A 16,899-nucleotide genomic window follows, 5' to 3' on the forward strand; every position below is an offset into this window, starting at 1 on the left:
ACAAAAGCCCGTCTGGCAGAGGTCTCAGAGGACGAGTAATAGTTTCTAAACCACTTCTCACGAGGTGGAAGATGGGTCCGAAATCCAAGATGTGCTAGCAGTTCACAGCAGGTGACTGGATAAGAGTCCTCTTAGAGAGATTCATTCTTTCTTTGAGATTTATGGCAGTAAGTGAAGAGTGTATATATGAGGAGACAAACAGGAAACGGAACGAAACCCTCTGTGGAACAAGGTGTGTACACACTCGGCGGGGGTTTAGGATCTAGGATGGATGCAACAGATTAACTGCAGAAGTAGCTCTAAATTGCTTAAAGACACGATGTACACTTTAGAGAGAGTGCCAAATTTAAACTGGAATAAAAACATTAAAGATCATACATGACCAAGAGGGACGAAATGAGTGTTTTTCAAAATGAGCGTCTGTCATTTTGCTAGATATGATTTTGGTTGTTTTTTTTGTTTGTTTGTTTTGTTTGTTTGTTTTTTTAGCTATATCTGATCAAATCCCTAATAGGTGATGAGTCTTATCTCTAGCTTTATACATTTACATATAAATAGTGGTGATAACAAAAGTTACACAGTAGATATTTCTGGTCAAAAATAGTCTAAATGTTAAATTATTTTTGCTCCCTTTTTATGTTTTTTGAAGGAAATAATCAAATGACATAAAACTGTAATATATTTTTGAAAACAAGTTGGGTGCATATTATAGCATTAATCTTACATAATTATATACACACTCCTTTACTGATATTCTGATGGATGTCTCCCGTTAAGTTGCATTTCAAGCACATGGCAAAACTGGTAGAGTTCACCTAAGTTAGTTGGTATGTTTGCACTGATCCACTTACAAAGTCCACAAATCAATAATGAGTTTATTTTTGTAACTTTGGAAAACCATTCAGGAAGCTTAATTCAAGCCATTTATGGGTGTTTGGGATAATTGTCAAACCACGTCTATGTTTCAACCATCTGACTGAAAGATTAGATGTCAAAAGCTAGATGGTGAAAGCAGATGGTGTTCCAACAAAAAGACGACCTCAAACAAACACTTTTTTTTTTTTTTTAGTGGATTAAGCAGGCTAACACTCGCCATTTTCTTTGGTCCAAACATAACCCCTATTTAAAGATTGTGGTACATTTTGGAAAACCAACCAATTTAGATCTGACCATTTCGGTTTATAATGGCTATTAACCAGACCTTGTTAATGGCTCCAAAAATTACTTCTCTTCATCTTCCTGAGAGACATTTATCCAACTATTAGTGAGGGCGTATCTATATATTTTATTCTGTATACCTGATTTTAGCCTGAGAAAAGCCTTAATAATGTTTGTTCACCCATTTTTTTTTCATTAATTAATTAAGTCTTATATTATCAGTGCACCATCAAAGCAGGATAGATGAAATAAATCAATAAAAGGCTCAAAATATTCCGAGTCATACTGATTAGTGCAGTTTAACATCAGACTGGAGCTTTGCAAACACGCCGAGGTTACATGCGACAAATTCTAGACCCTTTTATGATTATGGAACGCTTCGGGTTAACAAACAATAGACCTCTGTCCCACGCACCTAAATGGCAAACTACTTTCTCCAAAAGCAAAGATTTAACCGGTCTTTAATGGATTCCTAAATTAACAACGTGTTCTTTTCACATTTGGTGGCCTTTCATTGTGAGCCCGGGGCTTGCAGGAAGCTTTTATGGATCCGCCTGTCCTCTTATTTAGACTTCAGAGTGATCAGTGAGCTTTTTCTAGCCAAAGTGCAATTTCCTCCTTTCTGATCGTCTTTGTGCTTGCACAGACAAACTGGAACTCTGTAGCTCCCATCACTTGCAGCAGCTGTTTGGTTAATAATCAATCGACAGGCAGTCTTCCAAAAGGAGCAAAGAATTGAGCAGCGTTAATTGCGGTTCGCTCGGTTTGTTTGCATTCCTCCAAATTGGGTGTCACTCGGTAACGGACTCTGCATTCAGCCGTGTGGACATAATTTTTTGTGGGACAACACTTCAGTGGATACGTACGTCATTTTTAATGACATGCATTTACCGGCCATTTAATTAGGTACACCCAACTTGTACCGGCTTGCGTCCTATTCCCTTCATAGAGCCGCCTTCGTTCTCTGTGGCACAAATTCAGCGGCGTTTTGTAACACTCATCTGATTCTATATTGAAATGATAGCATCTCTCTGTTCCTGCAGACTTCTTGTTTGCACATCCAATTGGCGCTCTGCAATGCAAAGAACTCATTGCCAAGCTCAAGAAGCTAGTTTGAGATGACGACATCCTGCTGGAAGTTATTGTCTTTCTGCTGTAGCTCATTTTCTTCAAGGTTCAATGTGTTGGGCTTTCGAAAAGCCACACACCAAAGATGTAATTTGAGATGTTATTTGAGGTACACTTCCCAGTCATGTCAAATCAGTCTGCAGATTCTCCTCTGACATCTTATTAGATAAGATCTCTTTTGTTTTTTACTCCATTCTCAGTTAACCCAAAATACGATTTTAGTTTATATACTTGAAAAATTAGAACAAACTTAGAATCCAGAGAAACTCATCTAGAGAAGCTACTCATTACCTTAGATCAACATTTAGGACAATCTATAGAGAACCAACACTTTTATTACTTTAGACCAACAATTGGTTTATTATTGTCCAGAGAAACTTCTTCTAGCTTATAGATTATGGAGTAATTATTCTTATAACAGGAGCATCTAGTTTATATATTCAGGAATTGCAACAAACGTAGAATCCAGAGAAACTCTTATTAGCTTATCTAGAGAAACTACTCACTACCTTAAATCAACATTATCAGAACAAGAATCCAGAGACGTCTACTAGTTTATAAGTCACAGAATACTTATTTTTTTCATCATTTTTCTTCTTTTGCTATTTCATTTGGTTTGTTGTTTTGTTGTTTTTCTGTATAATTCATGCAAAGCACTTTGAATTGCCTTGTTGCTGAAAATGTGCTGTATAAATGAAATTACCTTACCTTACCTTACAGCAGGGCAGCAGTTTCTGAATCAGACAAACCAGCTCTTCTTGCAGTAGCAACAATACTAAATTCAGAACCACCTAAATCTTCTTTTCTTACATTTTCTGAACTGTTTTAGACTTCAGCACTCCATCTTCGTAACGTCTAGATGATCAAATCTAATGGGCCGCTCTCATTTGATTGGCATAATTGTTAAACAGAATGTGAACATGCCATAACACTATGACATAACACGGTGTCGGGTTAGTGTGTATTTAAACAGACAGGCTCGATGCAAAAAGTTATCTAGGAAACCCGAGACTTTCTTTCCTTTTGTTGAAATGATAAAATTAGAGTAAAACGTGGTTTAAAGCCAAACCTCCCACTCACTGTGCTGCCTTCCCTCCCTATCGTTTTCACAGATCATTTCTTTTGAAGCCATGTCAGCGCCCAACAAATGGAGCATAATGGTCAACGACTCCCAGGTCCTAATGAAAAGGTAAGTCTGTTCAATGGGCTTTCAGCGGTCAATTAAAAGCGGAGTCTGTTCCAGTAATCTGCGGATCTCTGCTCGGCTGCTTTTTCGTGCTTGTCGCTCACAGTGCGGTCATGCCGCAGCGAGTCGATGCTCTCGACCACTCGGAGCTCGCAGCTCTATTATATGCCTGTTCCAGAAACCTGGCCAGGAGATCCAGTGTGTGGGGTGGGGGGAAAGCATCAATGCTCAAATCTATTTCACCTCACCTCAGGCAGTCGTAATGGTCTATTATTCTACGCTGCATGCTTTTTTTTTTCTCCCTTCTCTTTTCACTTTGTCCACCTTTCTTTCTTTCCTTTTATTTATTTATTTTCTTTTCCTTTGCAGTCACAGAGAAACGGCGGACCACATTGAGGCCGTAGCCAGCAGGGCGGTGCGTGAGTCAACGCAGGCTTTCAGCTTCCTGATGGATCTACTGCAGGACAACTCCACAGAGGAGTACACCAGGAATCTGAAAGAGCAGTGAGCAAAAAACAACCAAATTAACTCTCGCACACGCGCACACACACACACACACACACACACATACACACACCCACAAGCATGAAAAGGAAACACAAGCAGGGAGAATGCTTAAGTTGGTCACATAACACAGTCATTACTTATTAACCCAACAAGCCGCTCAGCTCTCTGGATTTTTTCGGCTTTTGCACTGTATTTCCAACAAAGTTGTACCTATCCTTGCATTATCGCCCAAAGCCCTCTCTTTCACTGCAATCTTTAATTTATTTTTTATTTTTTTAAAAGCACGCTGGAGTTTAGGAGTAAGACATTTAGTCACAGGGGGGACAGCTTCTCTCCGCTGTAAGCCTATTGCTTTCTTGGATTTGCAGCACGCTCACTGCATCTCCTAGCATGTGATTGCTCTGAGGATTATCCCGAACACCAGACAGAATGATGCAAAAAGCCCTCCGGTGGCCATGATGAGAGCAAAGAAGCGAGGAGCTCAAAATTGATTACCCCCCTCCTAACGGGAGTCAGCTTGATTCGGGAGAGTTCTGTTCATCGCTGGAGCGGTGCTGCACATCACCACGTGTGTGTGTGTGTGAGAGGCACTTTATAGGATGCAAAGTGAGCAGTTTTAGCACAGATGGGCACCATTAAATTGCTTTTCCCACACATATTTCCCCATGTGTTGATACTTTAGCAGAGGCGTTTTATTGTTTGGAAGCTATCGAACCAGAAAAGAACCAAAGTGTTCAATCTGTTTCTAAAAATAGACCTTCAGGTCTCTGCCTCGCCGAGCCCGAATTGTGAAGCATGATTGTATTAAAAAATGTTTAAACCAATTAAAAACTGTGTTTTCATGCAGTTGCTGTGAACAAATCTAGTGCTTTGCACATTGGAATGTTTTCATAATGATTTAATGTGGAGAAAGATTTATATAATTCATATTTCTTTTAAAAGTCTTAATTTTGTCTCGGCTAATTTTAAACATACTGATAGTAGTTAGGATATTGAATAAGGGGATTGTCAAATAATAATAATAAAATAATAAACATTATTTGGGATGTATCTCATACCTACTTCTTTCACTACGTTTTGCTTCAAAGCATTTGGGTTTCTTGCTTTTCAGAATCACTGAACAGGAATCACTAAGGTAACTCTAGATGAGCAAAAAACACAACTTTTCCATTGTTTTATTTTCATTTTCCATTAAAACATGAATGCCAAGGTTTCCATGTGCTTTGCTTATTTTTGGAGAAACCAGTTATGAGTAGAATTACTTTATTTGTTTCAGATTGTTGTTGTTGGTTGTGTTGCCTGAAAATGAATGATCTCAGTAATATAATTTCACACTAAAGAATTTTCCCAGAGAAAGCTAAATTTCTAACTTCTTATCACACCCTCTTCATTGTTGGTGCTCTTCCTGATTTGTTTGTTGCAGTCCTAATGGTTGTAGACATGGGCAAGTTTAGATGAGTTGCATTTTTCATCTCATCATTTCTTGACTTATCAAGGTATTGATGACTTTTGAATGACATGTTCTTTCCCCAATTTTGAAGTGTAGCTAAAATAAATGAGCCTGCATGTAGTGTGACCACCACAGTAATTACGAATGGTGGATTACTAATAAAAAGGAAATGTTTTGCATGCATTGTTTATAAAAATCATTAAAAATGCTATTAATTCTGCCATTGGTGCTTTTATATCTAAATGTAGTCAAATGTTAGATGAAAAGGTTGTGTTTGATCATGCTACTGCTATAAAATGTCAATGTGTTGTAATGATATTAGTCCTAAATTGCAAAACAGTGTAACATTTTGTTTTCATCAATTAGGTTCTACGCATTTTAAATGCAATCTAGTCCTGAAGTTTCCTTTGGTGCAGCTTTTAAGATTAGAAACAAAAACTATTAGAAAACTGGAGGTACTGGTTTTTGTTGTTGTTTTTCCCCTAAAGAAACACCTGCAGTTTTATCAAAAGCGTCTTGGAAGTAAATAGAAGAATAAAAGTTTTGGAGCCAGGTTTCGATATGATAAAAGTCTAGATTTTAATACAGGTCGGGAAGCAACAATGAATTTGCAAAACACAGGAACAGGAACGTTTTTCTTCTGTGTTTTAATGTTCCGCAATAAAGAGTCACACAAGCCCAGAGCATTTGTCACACATGCCGACTCAAATTAATTAAGTGCAATCAAAGTTGCATGTATAGAAATAATGTTATTATGACATAAAATCAGGAGATAAGATATTCTGTTTGGCTGATAGGGAATGTTTTTTTTTTTCTTATACAGAAATCATAAAAACCCAACCCTGGTCTAAACCTCATTAAATGGTAAACATGAATATCAAAAGCTTGATTTTAATCCGATCATATTTTGACGTATTTGCAGAAAATCACTCTGTGCGTGTCCAACGAAGAAAAACAATTTTCTATGGTTGAAATGTGTGTATGTATTTTGCAGTAAAAAAAAAAAAATCTCTTTGATTAAACCAAGACTGCTGCAGTTTCCAGTTCCTCTTGCGAAAGCTTTACGATTTAAATTAAAGACATGTGACACTGGGGTTAGCATGCATGTTATTACTGGATGTAATGTAGTCAATTTAAAGGCGTTCTAAATGATGTTTGACCTTACTATCATTGTTTACAGGCTTAACACACTGTATTTGTTTGTTTTTATTGGGGGGTTTTCTTCGCTCAGAACAGGGTGATCCAAACATTAAAGTAGTTAAGTGACAAAGGATGCTACAAACTTGATATGATTTTATCAAACAATTACTTTACAGCACAGCTCTGTTGTATTTTATTTAACTTATGTTGCGTTGACCACTGCAACTTGATTTTCTTTGCATAAAGCGTTAAATGTTGTCATTATGCTTTTTGCTAAAAATGAAAGTCATTAACTTTTCCACAGATTTTATGGTTTAATGAAACCGAACTGCATTGTTTTTTGCTCAGACATAAAACTATGCAGCCATGTGAAAAGCCCCAACCTGTTCTGAATGTTACAAGATTCCTGCACTCTGCCAAACATTTTAATTCATTTCTGGGGCAACGCATGCTTAGCAGCCCTGCTCTATTTGCGTATACCTGCTCTTTTGAGGCAAAACAGATCAGATGTAATTACAGCTTTGAAGATGATAAAAAATGACCACGTCAACATCCCCTGCACTGCGTCCAACACCTTTCGTTATTCATCGTGCGTTCTTTCCGCAGCGTCAATCTCGCCTTACTCCTCTTTACACGTGAATCGCGAGCGGAGTTTCCTCATCGTCGGTATCAATAAAGGCACAGGGTTTCCGTGTCAAAATGTTGCGGTGAAAGCTCCTGAATTCTCCCAGTGAATACGGGGCACTGACAATCCCGCGGCACATCGCTTAGTATTTCCCCACATCAAATGAATGCAGTGCATCCTGATTCTAGCTCATTTTAGCTTTACTGCCTTATTTGTGACTAACCTGCCGTCCTTCCCTCCTGCACTCATGCCAGAATAACCCGAATGCAGCAGCAGAAGGAAAACCTCACCGCGCTGCTAAATGTTACTGTAGCCGAACATCTGGCCCTGGTGGAAGAAGATGCCTCTTTCAAGCTTGCCCTGGGTAACTTCACATCATCCTTGCATCAGCTGACTCTGTTGGATGCCAGAGCAGCATCAGACACGAACCAAACGGACTTCAACCAAACACATCCGGACAACTCCCCTGCACAGGTCAGTCAAGACGCCCTAGAATTTGTAGTGTTTGTTTGTTGACTGATGTGTGTGTGATTATACGGCCACATGGGTGGAATGCATAAAAGACGCATTCAGGCTAACTGCACTGATATACTGTTGAAATGGAAGAACTTTCTCCGCAGAGCTTTGCAATACGCAGAGGGAATAGTTGGATGATTTGAATCAGCTGTGTTGGAGCAGAGATCCATCTAAAACATGCAGGACATCGAGGACTGGAACTGGACATCTGGGTGCCGTTACCCCAAAAATGGTGGTGGTGGCAGTATTGTTCTTTGGTGAAGATATAGAAAACTCAGAAGCATAGCAGTTACTGATGCATTCACTTTGTAGTGGGACTTTGCATACAAATGTCTGGAAAAACAAGCAAAATTCTTCCAGAAGTCAAAATATTTCATGGGAAAATTCATAAAGAACATTGTGTGAAAGGTAACATTTTTTTATATAACAAGTGGGTGAATTATTGTTATTGGCACATACAGAGAATTGTAATTATGCATATATTTTTTTTTTTGGTTAGTAAAGAACCTAAGCACCTAGGCTGATAATGGCAAAAAAAATAGCAGTTTTAATAATAAACTACAATAAAAATCAAATTAAACTGGATACAGAAACGAATATAGCAAATATGTTTCTGATGATTTCGCTGAAACTTGTATTAGCATATTGATTTATACAATGGCCAGTTTCACAAAGGCTGAAGCTCATTATAGTTCAGCTGCGGTAGGAGAGACGGGTGTAAACTCACACTTGACTGGTCGGAGGAGGCAGGCGACCACCAGGAAGTAATTTAAGTTTTCTGCTTGATTTAACATTTGGCATGCAAAGATCACCACGCTGGCAAAGAAGAGAATATTTTTGGCAGAGGCCGCGGCTCAAAGGGTGCGCATTATTCCAGACGGGGGGGCGGCAAACCTCTTTAGCATCTCCAAGCAAACAAAATACTGCAAACTGAAAACACTCGGGTTCAGATTTTCTTGTGTTGTAGATTTCAAATGTAACAACACAGGTGTGGGATAATGTGACCTCTTGAGAAAAACGGGTTGGTTATTTTATCTCCAAATAAACGTACACTTATCTGCGTTGTTTCTGTCTGTGCAGATGAGTGAGGACATTTTAAAACGGACAGAAGAGCTGGACCAAGAAATTCAGACCAAAGAAAATCTCATCAGTAACATTAGCAAGGAGATGGAGTCAGTAAAGCAGACAGTCTTGAAAAACCTCGAAGAAGTAGATGCAATAAAAATGGTAAGTATGTGTTGTTGTTTTTTTTTTTCTTTTGAATGTGAAAGTTATTGGCCAACCTCATAAAATAAGTTGGATTCCAATATTTTGCTTGTAAGGGTGAAAAATTTGATTTAGCTTGATTAGGTTGACTCTAAGCACAAAGCAGTGTCTGTTTCTCTTGCTAAAAACAGATATTTTTAATTTATGGAGGGAAGTGATCTCTGATGTGACACTTTAAACTAGTCTTAAATAAACTCACATTATTTGGGACTATTCAGCTTCTGATCTCATTCACCCAGAAAGTCAGCCAGTGCACACTCTGGAGTAAGTTTGAGAAGACTTGTGTGAGCTTCACCTTCTTCCACAGCCACTTGGTACTTGTCCTCTAGGTTAGGTTGTCTTTCACTTTCCATTCCCAAACAGCAGAGCTCTGTGGGATGTCTATTTTCTGCTACTTAAACTCGATATCCACCTCTTTTTGCAGGTCCTTGACTCTGCACCAATCGGAAAGCAGCTCCACTTTGTCCTTGTACTTCCTGTCACTCCTCCTTTTAGTCTGACCACACGTCATCTGCAAACTTCTGCATACTGCAGGGGTGTAGGAGTGCTATAATATGTGCATGACAATTAATGCTACAGGCTAACATTAGCATGTTTTCTCTTTGTTTTTTATTGCTAATTCAGCATATGACACATCTCATAAACTTTGCTTTGAACAATTTTTACAATTGGTGTTTTGGCAAAGACGAAAACCTCAGCTGTCTTGCAAACTAGAGCTTAATTTGAGTAGGTTTTATCAACATGACTCGTGGGGAGATTTTGTGTCATGTTTAGGTTTTGTTTCACAATTTAGTTTCCTTTTTTTTTTTTTTTGCTCACTTTGTGCAGCTGCAAGGTAATGTTCAGGAGGCAAAAGCTTCTGCTTTGACATCAGTGGTGCTGGGGAAAGAAGTGGAGTCAGACATCATCACCATCCACAGAGAAGTAGAAAGTAAGACTGTTTCTTCATGAAATGTTCAAGAATTATTCATCTTAAATTAAAAAGTCAAATATCAAGCTAACAAGATGTAAAGCCTGTCCACAGCTGAGCGTATTTGCATATCACTTGGAAAGTATAATGAAGTGGAAAGCTTTTTTTTTTTTTTTTCTAATTTTTACAATCATTCTTTTTTTTTGGCTGAAACATTAAACATGAATCAAATGAACATTAGAGGATAGTTCTCTGATCAGACAACCGGAATAAGATCTTGAAGAAAACGATGGGTCCTCGGCCGAAAGACGACGACCACCTCGAATCTACACCGCGTTGAGTTAAGAACATCTTGTCTTCCCGTGTCGATTCTCACATCTGCAGACATGGTGAAAGAGTGGCCTCGCCGGCAGGCTCAGACGAAGACGGCGTTAAAGAAGCAAAGACCCCAGGACGAAAAGATCCTTTCGGAGGTCAGGAAGAAGGTCAGGCAAATTGAGAAGATGCTGGATCCTGCGAGGGAAAACGCCAGCCTCACTAGGAACATCACAAAGGAGGCAGAGCAAATGGCGCAGGATGTGGCAAAGGTATGGGCTTGTTTTGTTCGTTTTCCAACTGACTAGTTTAGACTGAAATAATTTAGCTGATTTTAACACTTGAACACATTTAACCTCTAAATTTGGGCCTGTTTGTTGTGATTTGTTTGGAGTGGAGGGTTGCCTTGTTTAGTTGGGTGGTATTGACATTTATTTTGTTTTCAAAGTTTCCCTCCACCTGCCTGGGACTAGAGATTTTCATAATATTAAATTATGAAGTCAAATTACAATATGAAAACTCCACCTAAGTGCAGTTTAATCAGCAGTGGTGTAGAAACATTAGGCTTAAAACTCTGAACTTGTCCTTACAGACATCTTATGCATCTTGTTTGCAGGGATCCAAAGCCATTCTGACCCAAGCCAAGCATAGCAGGACTGCAGCTTCTCACCTTAACTCACAAATAGACTCTGCTTTAAACAAGTTGTCAGAACAAGAATTACTAACAGAGAAAGCAAAATCCATGGTCCCATCAGAGGTAAGTTTAAGTAAACGTCCAGAAAAATACAGCAAATGTCTTTCCATATCTGTCCATTTCATGTCAAGTGGCCAAAGAGAGGCCATCAAACAAAGTATCTTCATTTCTTCATTCATCTGTTATAATGGCCCAGTCAAAGTCTGGGCAAGTTGAGAATATTATAATTCATAAGGAGTTTTTAAAACCATGATTGCAATTGTTTCCGGTCTTTGGTATTTTTGTGGCAACACAAAGTGCTTTACACAAGATAAAAACAAACCAACAAATCCAAAATAAATCGATAAGATGTGGTTTATTGGAAAGCAGTGTCGTATATCGTTCCACCTTGTCATCTTGATGTGTTGTTACATCACTTTTAAGGAACCAAGACAAGACAAACATTGACTAAAACTCAAGTTGAACTTTAGAAAGCATTGAGGAAGAGATGTCGTATGAGATGTAATTAAACTGGGTTTTAAAGCTGCTTGGAGATGTAATTTGCTTTCTGGACCTTTTTCTGTTTTTTGCCCATTAACTCTAAACTGGTGAGCATTTTGGCAGGAAAATGTCTTCCTCCAAGTTGCAGTTTAGTTCCTATCTAGATCTCTGCATACTGATCTCCTCCTTTGTTTAAGATTTTAAAAAAAGTGTGATCATTTTATGTTCTTCTGTCCAGCCTGAAGTGTCACTTTCCAGCATAAAGAATGACATGGAAGCAGCTAAACTCCAGTTAGAGGCATATTCTGTTACGCTAAGTGAACTAATCAGCAAAATAGGTAAGTCTGTCACATCAACAGTGTCGCTAGAGCAAACTTGTATATGATTATCTTTTTTCTAAAACACCGTATTAGTTTTACACTAGATGAAAAAGGAGATTTTCCAAAAGGTTCTACATATTCACCCAAGTGCCTTAGGCACCAATACAATGATTTTTAAGTTTCAGAGAAAATGTTAAAGTCTCCCATCTTCGATGCTGTGTACCAATTATCTTTTGTTATTGTTGACTTACTGGCCTTAACTAGTCCTTTAAATTTTTAGGATTTTTATGACGAAAAAACCCTAAAGTGCATCAACACCAAAAGTTGTTGATGCACTTTTGGTGTAATTTTAGTTTCTGGCCAGGCATGGGAAGCCTCACCACTGTTCCATATTTCATCCATTTGTGGATAACAGGCTCTTACTGAGGTTTGCTGGAGTCCCGAAGCCTAAAGGCCAATGCATACCGAACAAGAGCCAAGAAACTGGTTATTTTACTGTGAGGAAAAACAGCTACGTTCTTGCTGCCAAGGACATTGCATACTTAAAAATAACAAGATGTCTTGATATTTCTATCCCAGTGCAGCACAGCTACTTTATATTTAAGGATTCAGCAGAGTATATAGTCAGGAACAACCTGCAGGAACCGCCAAACTAGAGATGCAAGAAGAGAATGGCATCATTGAGTTCTTTCAGTGCTTGGAAAGAGGAAACATTGCTCTGTTATTGCAGAAAATGCATTTCCCTTTAGAAATATCTCCGTTTCCAGACTGAACGGTGCCACTGACTTTACCTCTTGTGTGTTCTTGAATTGTCTTTGATGGGGGTTGAGCTGCTGCTGTTTTGGGGTCCTTTAGCCTACTTCATGTTGTCAGAAAGGTTCTAGTTAGGTGATTTCTTGATTCTACTGTTCTCAAGCCTGATGAGAAAAGTGAAATCAACTCAAATTTATGGGGTGAACCTGAGTGAACATATGATTTGAGAAAGTGGGTGGGTTGCTTTTTTTGCACACTTCCAGTTTGGTTTTGGTAGATTTGCTCCTTTATCAATTGATTAAAAAAAATAAAAATCAACAACAACAACGTAATATTCCTTTACCTTACTTTGTTTCCTTTAATATTCTTATATTTCTATGTTGTACGCTGAGTGCGTCATATTCCTTGTATGTGTATTTAATATCAGTCAAAAAAAGCTGGTTCTGATTCTGATCAATTTTTTTGTATTTAATCTTGATCTTAAAGTAAGATTTGTTTTAGAATCTGAAACATTTAGTCATATTAAAAAGGCTAACGCAGAAGAAATCTGTAAATCGCCAATGCTTTTTCCACAGCAACGCATATGCCAAGTTGTAGAATTAGCTAGAAAGCCCAGGACTTGGCACTTTATCGTCAGCATGTTAACATGCCTGGGAGGATAACGACCAAATCACTGTAATTAGGTCATCATGCAGACTCGCGCACCATTTGAATCTTTAATGCAGGGAGTCCATCAGTGAACAAAGAAAAAAATCCTCCTCTGATTTCCACGTTTTCCATCTATTCTGTCTCCCGTGTGTTTTTTCGCCAGACGGGAGCGTGCCTCTGGAGCGGTTTCATCGAATCCTAAACGAAACGGAGCGCCGCCTGAGCATGCTGCGTGGGAGCGTGGAGAGCCCGGCGCTGGGCTCCAAGATCCAGAAGCTGCACTCTGCTGCCAGAGAACAGCAGAGCCGCCTGTCCCTCATCGAGCAGGACATCCAGGAGATAAGGGAGGAGAGAGAGAGTCTCAGGGACATTGCCTCCAACCTGCCTCAGTCCTGCGCCCAGGCCTTGGGAGAAGGTAAAGCCTAGAAATGGGAGATGGTTGGGATTGCAACATCAAAAAAAAAAAAAGCAACCAAACATCAGAAAAAGTCTGGGACAATGTTTTTAATAAAAGGAGCTGGAGTCTTTTCTTCTTCTTTTTTTCAGCTTCAAAACTCACCGATATCTTCTCAGATTTTCCTTTTTTTTTTTTTTTTTTTTTTTTTGCCCTAAGCTACAATTCATTTTCCCATCATTGAGCGAAGACATAGACAGTTTAGCCAAATGCCTCCGAGCTCTCCTCTGTCTCCAGTGATTCATACCTGATCCCCCTCCTTCATCTTGATGTTTTTTTCTTTCTCACTCTCTCCCTTCAATTTTCCAATTTCTTCTGTTTTTTTCTTTTTTTTTTTTTTTTTCACCACCAACATTATCAGAATTTCAATTTCCCTGCGAACAACATCAACCAGCCGGCCCCCCGAGAACACCCACAAGTTTTGGAATACTGCTGACTTTCCTTTCGGGGGTAAAAAGGTGTGTCTGAGGGCTCCTTCAGACTGACACATTCATTTACACTTCAGCTCTCCTTTCATCACCGCGCCTTAATTAACAATTAGTCATCTTGGCCTCGACGGTATTCAGGTCAGGCTTCATCGGCACGCAGCCTGGCTTTTTGGGTATTCTCATGGTGCCTACCTGCCTGTTTTTGTTTTCCTCTTTTTACTGAGTCACTATCAAGTTGTCAAGTTGCCTTGTGTCCTGGGGGTCACGGACGGTGAGTATGGACGGCTCCCTGTGACCAAGCTGTTTGAGCAATCTCTTCAAAACTTTCCTTAAGTGACATAGCTAATGAACAGGCCTGGGCCAGTCTTACCATACTTATAGAAAAATAAAAAATAATGGCTCACCATGATCTAATGATAATCCCTGACGATATGTCCTGCAGTAGATGCACATAAACTCTGAGCATAATTAAATCCATATTTGACTTGTTCCCATATGAAAGATTTAGTCTTATATTGGTCTAAATGGAAAGGGAAGTCATTTAAAGAGCTCAATTTTGTGTATTAACTAATGAAAACTACTGTAAAAATCATATACTTTCTTGAAAAAATGTAAGTGTAGGGCATTGGTAGCTGTCTTTGGTTTTATCTGATTAAAAACTGGGACATGTGCCTTTGGTTTTGCACCCTTCGGGAGCTACACAGGGTATGACAACATTAGCATCGTTAGCAGCTAACTTCTTTCCAGTGGTGGTATTCTCACCATGCGTCCGAGTTGCCCTTATTTTGTCCGTCATCGTTTAACTGTTTCTTGTTGGTACCAACAAACCAAAATGCTTATAGCATATTTAGAAGTGTTGTTTAGACTCCCAATAAAACTGGGTAGTTTGTAAATTACTTCCTTGCTTATTTCAAAATAAGAACGTTGAACTTAGATCCACCAGGATGTCACGCTGACAACACATCTCTATATCTCATATTAAAGGATTCAACTTTAGACTCCAGATACAGGCGTGCGCTTACGATTCTTCAGCTGCATAATACGTTCATAGGATTTTGTCAAAATCGCTCCTAATGGAACAATGTAAAAGTTAAATTTCATAAAATAAATTATCTAAAAGACTTAGTAATTTGTTGCAACACTGACACAAATAAAGATATAGAATAGAAGTCTTCAAAAGCTTGTCGGGAAGAATATTATCGATTTCAAACGTTATAGTTTATGACATTAACAGCTCAAACTCGTAATCCCAACTTGCAAAATGTAAGTTTGAAACTATATTTCCTTCCTAACAGTGATGGACACCCCTTCAGTCCACCTCCCCGCCCCATTACTGACCCTGTTCATCACAAGCAGAAATTTCTGTTCAGTCCCAAACTTTTTTTTCCATTTCCTGTAAAAGCGATGTGACCTGCAGAATGTCTGTTTTTAACCATTTAAAGCTTAATCTGCCTTGATTCTGGTAACAAGCCCGTGCCTGTTCATAAATTGATGGTTCATTGTACTTTATTTATGAAGGGTTGATGTGTTATGATCTCAATAGAAAATGTATGAAGTTTTTAAATAATCAGAAGTATATTTTCAGTATTTTAGGCCTGCCAGTAGGAAAACAAAATCCACTATAAAACATACTTGAAATGCTACTTCAGCTCAATGTATCTATTGTTAATGGACCAAAGAGTACACTGTGTGACATCATGAGACGGGATGATTTTAGCTGAAGAAATGTGTAAAATAGCACATCCCACATATCAAGAAAAACTTAATAAACTCTGTCTGTAAAAACATTGATGTGGAGTTTTTTTGTTTGTTTGTTTTGTATATTAGCTTAGTTACATCTTCTCATATAAAAACCACATTGTAGAATCTAACCTAAAAAACATTGTGCTTGTTGGACTGTAAAGGCTCCCCGCTTCTGCTGCAGACGGACGATGAGACAATGCTAACGCCCGGTTACTGCTCCCGGATCCTTTTAATAAATGTGCTCTGCAGTGGACGGGAACAACTCGGTCATGGTTGGACATTCGCATCGCCAGAATCAGAGCCGACTGAAGGTCAAAGCTCTGTAATAATACATCCAGCAGCCTTCAAACTATTTTGGCAGTCCCGGTTAAGTTGTGTAAAAATCCTTCAGATAAGTGACTCGTTTATTCCTGTAGCATCATTTTAATATAAAAAAATGCTGCTGTTTCCAAACAGTAAGATGTCATTTCCCACCCTTTTCTTGCCCTTTATTGTTTTGTTTTTTTTATGTTGGCAATACAAACTGTGATCCTCTTCTGTCCCAGCTCCGGCTGTTTTTGAACTTTTCAATTATTGTTCTGACTGCAGATATGGACAAGTTTACATCAGTAGCTATTTTCTTGACGCGATCTCTCGAGTTATGAGCACATGAAGTCTAGCTCAAAGCCATCTTTAAGAGGGAAGCTAATAAGTGCGAACACCTCTGTAATCCACCTCTTTGGGTCTGGGTCTAGAATCTGAGCCACTGGCTTTACAAAGTTTCACAATAATTGTAGAGAAGACATGAAAGAGCATGTTATTTCCACCGGAACTAATGAGACTCGAAGCTGGACCGCCGGTCATCCGATGGGAAGTTTCCGTTTGATAAGAGGTGCATGTGAACATATGAGCCTTCTGATGGTTTACCTTTTGAAGTGGAACGTCAAAGTAAAGGTCATGCCATTCTGAACTCGGCATAGTTGTGTTAAATATTTAGACACGTTTATCCACTGTGGTGTTTTTTTTCTGTACATGTCATGTACGCACTAGTATTTCATTCTTTCTGCTGGACGGTTTTTAGTTATTCAGTTAAATCCCAGATTATACCAGATTTGGGTTTGAAATGATCTTTTAATTTGACTAACACTGGAAGTAGCGCTGCTATTTTGGTACTGGCCCCCACAAGAGACCAGACTCAA

General features: G+C 38.8%; 1 protein-coding gene across 1 annotated transcript in view; it reads left to right on the plus strand.

Moving 5' to 3' along the window:
* Positions 1-15,765, plus strand: part of lamc3 (laminin, gamma 3) — a 142,011-nt gene extending 126,246 nt beyond the window's left edge. The window contains exons 20-28 of the mRNA XM_088010845.1: positions 3,399-3,475; positions 3,842-3,976; positions 7,449-7,668; positions 8,791-8,937; positions 9,805-9,907; positions 10,271-10,473; positions 10,818-10,958; positions 11,614-11,713; positions 13,260-15,765. Of these exons, the coding sequence (XP_087866971.1) occupies positions 3,399-3,475; positions 3,842-3,976; positions 7,449-7,668; positions 8,791-8,937; positions 9,805-9,907; positions 10,271-10,473; positions 10,818-10,958; positions 11,614-11,713; positions 13,260-13,522 (1,389 nt within the window). The 3' untranslated portion in view covers positions 13,523-15,765. The remainder of the gene's footprint in view (positions 1-3,398; positions 3,476-3,841; positions 3,977-7,448; positions 7,669-8,790; positions 8,938-9,804; positions 9,908-10,270; positions 10,474-10,817; positions 10,959-11,613; positions 11,714-13,259) is intronic.
* Positions 15,766-16,899: the final 1,134 nt, after the last annotated feature.

Source organism: Poecilia mexicana, unplaced genomic scaffold (genome assembly GCF_051168715.1).
Source record: "Poecilia mexicana isolate PSO_F unplaced genomic scaffold, ASM5116871v1 scaffold_12, whole genome shotgun sequence".
NCBI lineage: Eukaryota > Metazoa > Chordata > Actinopteri > Cyprinodontiformes > Poeciliidae > Poecilia > Poecilia mexicana.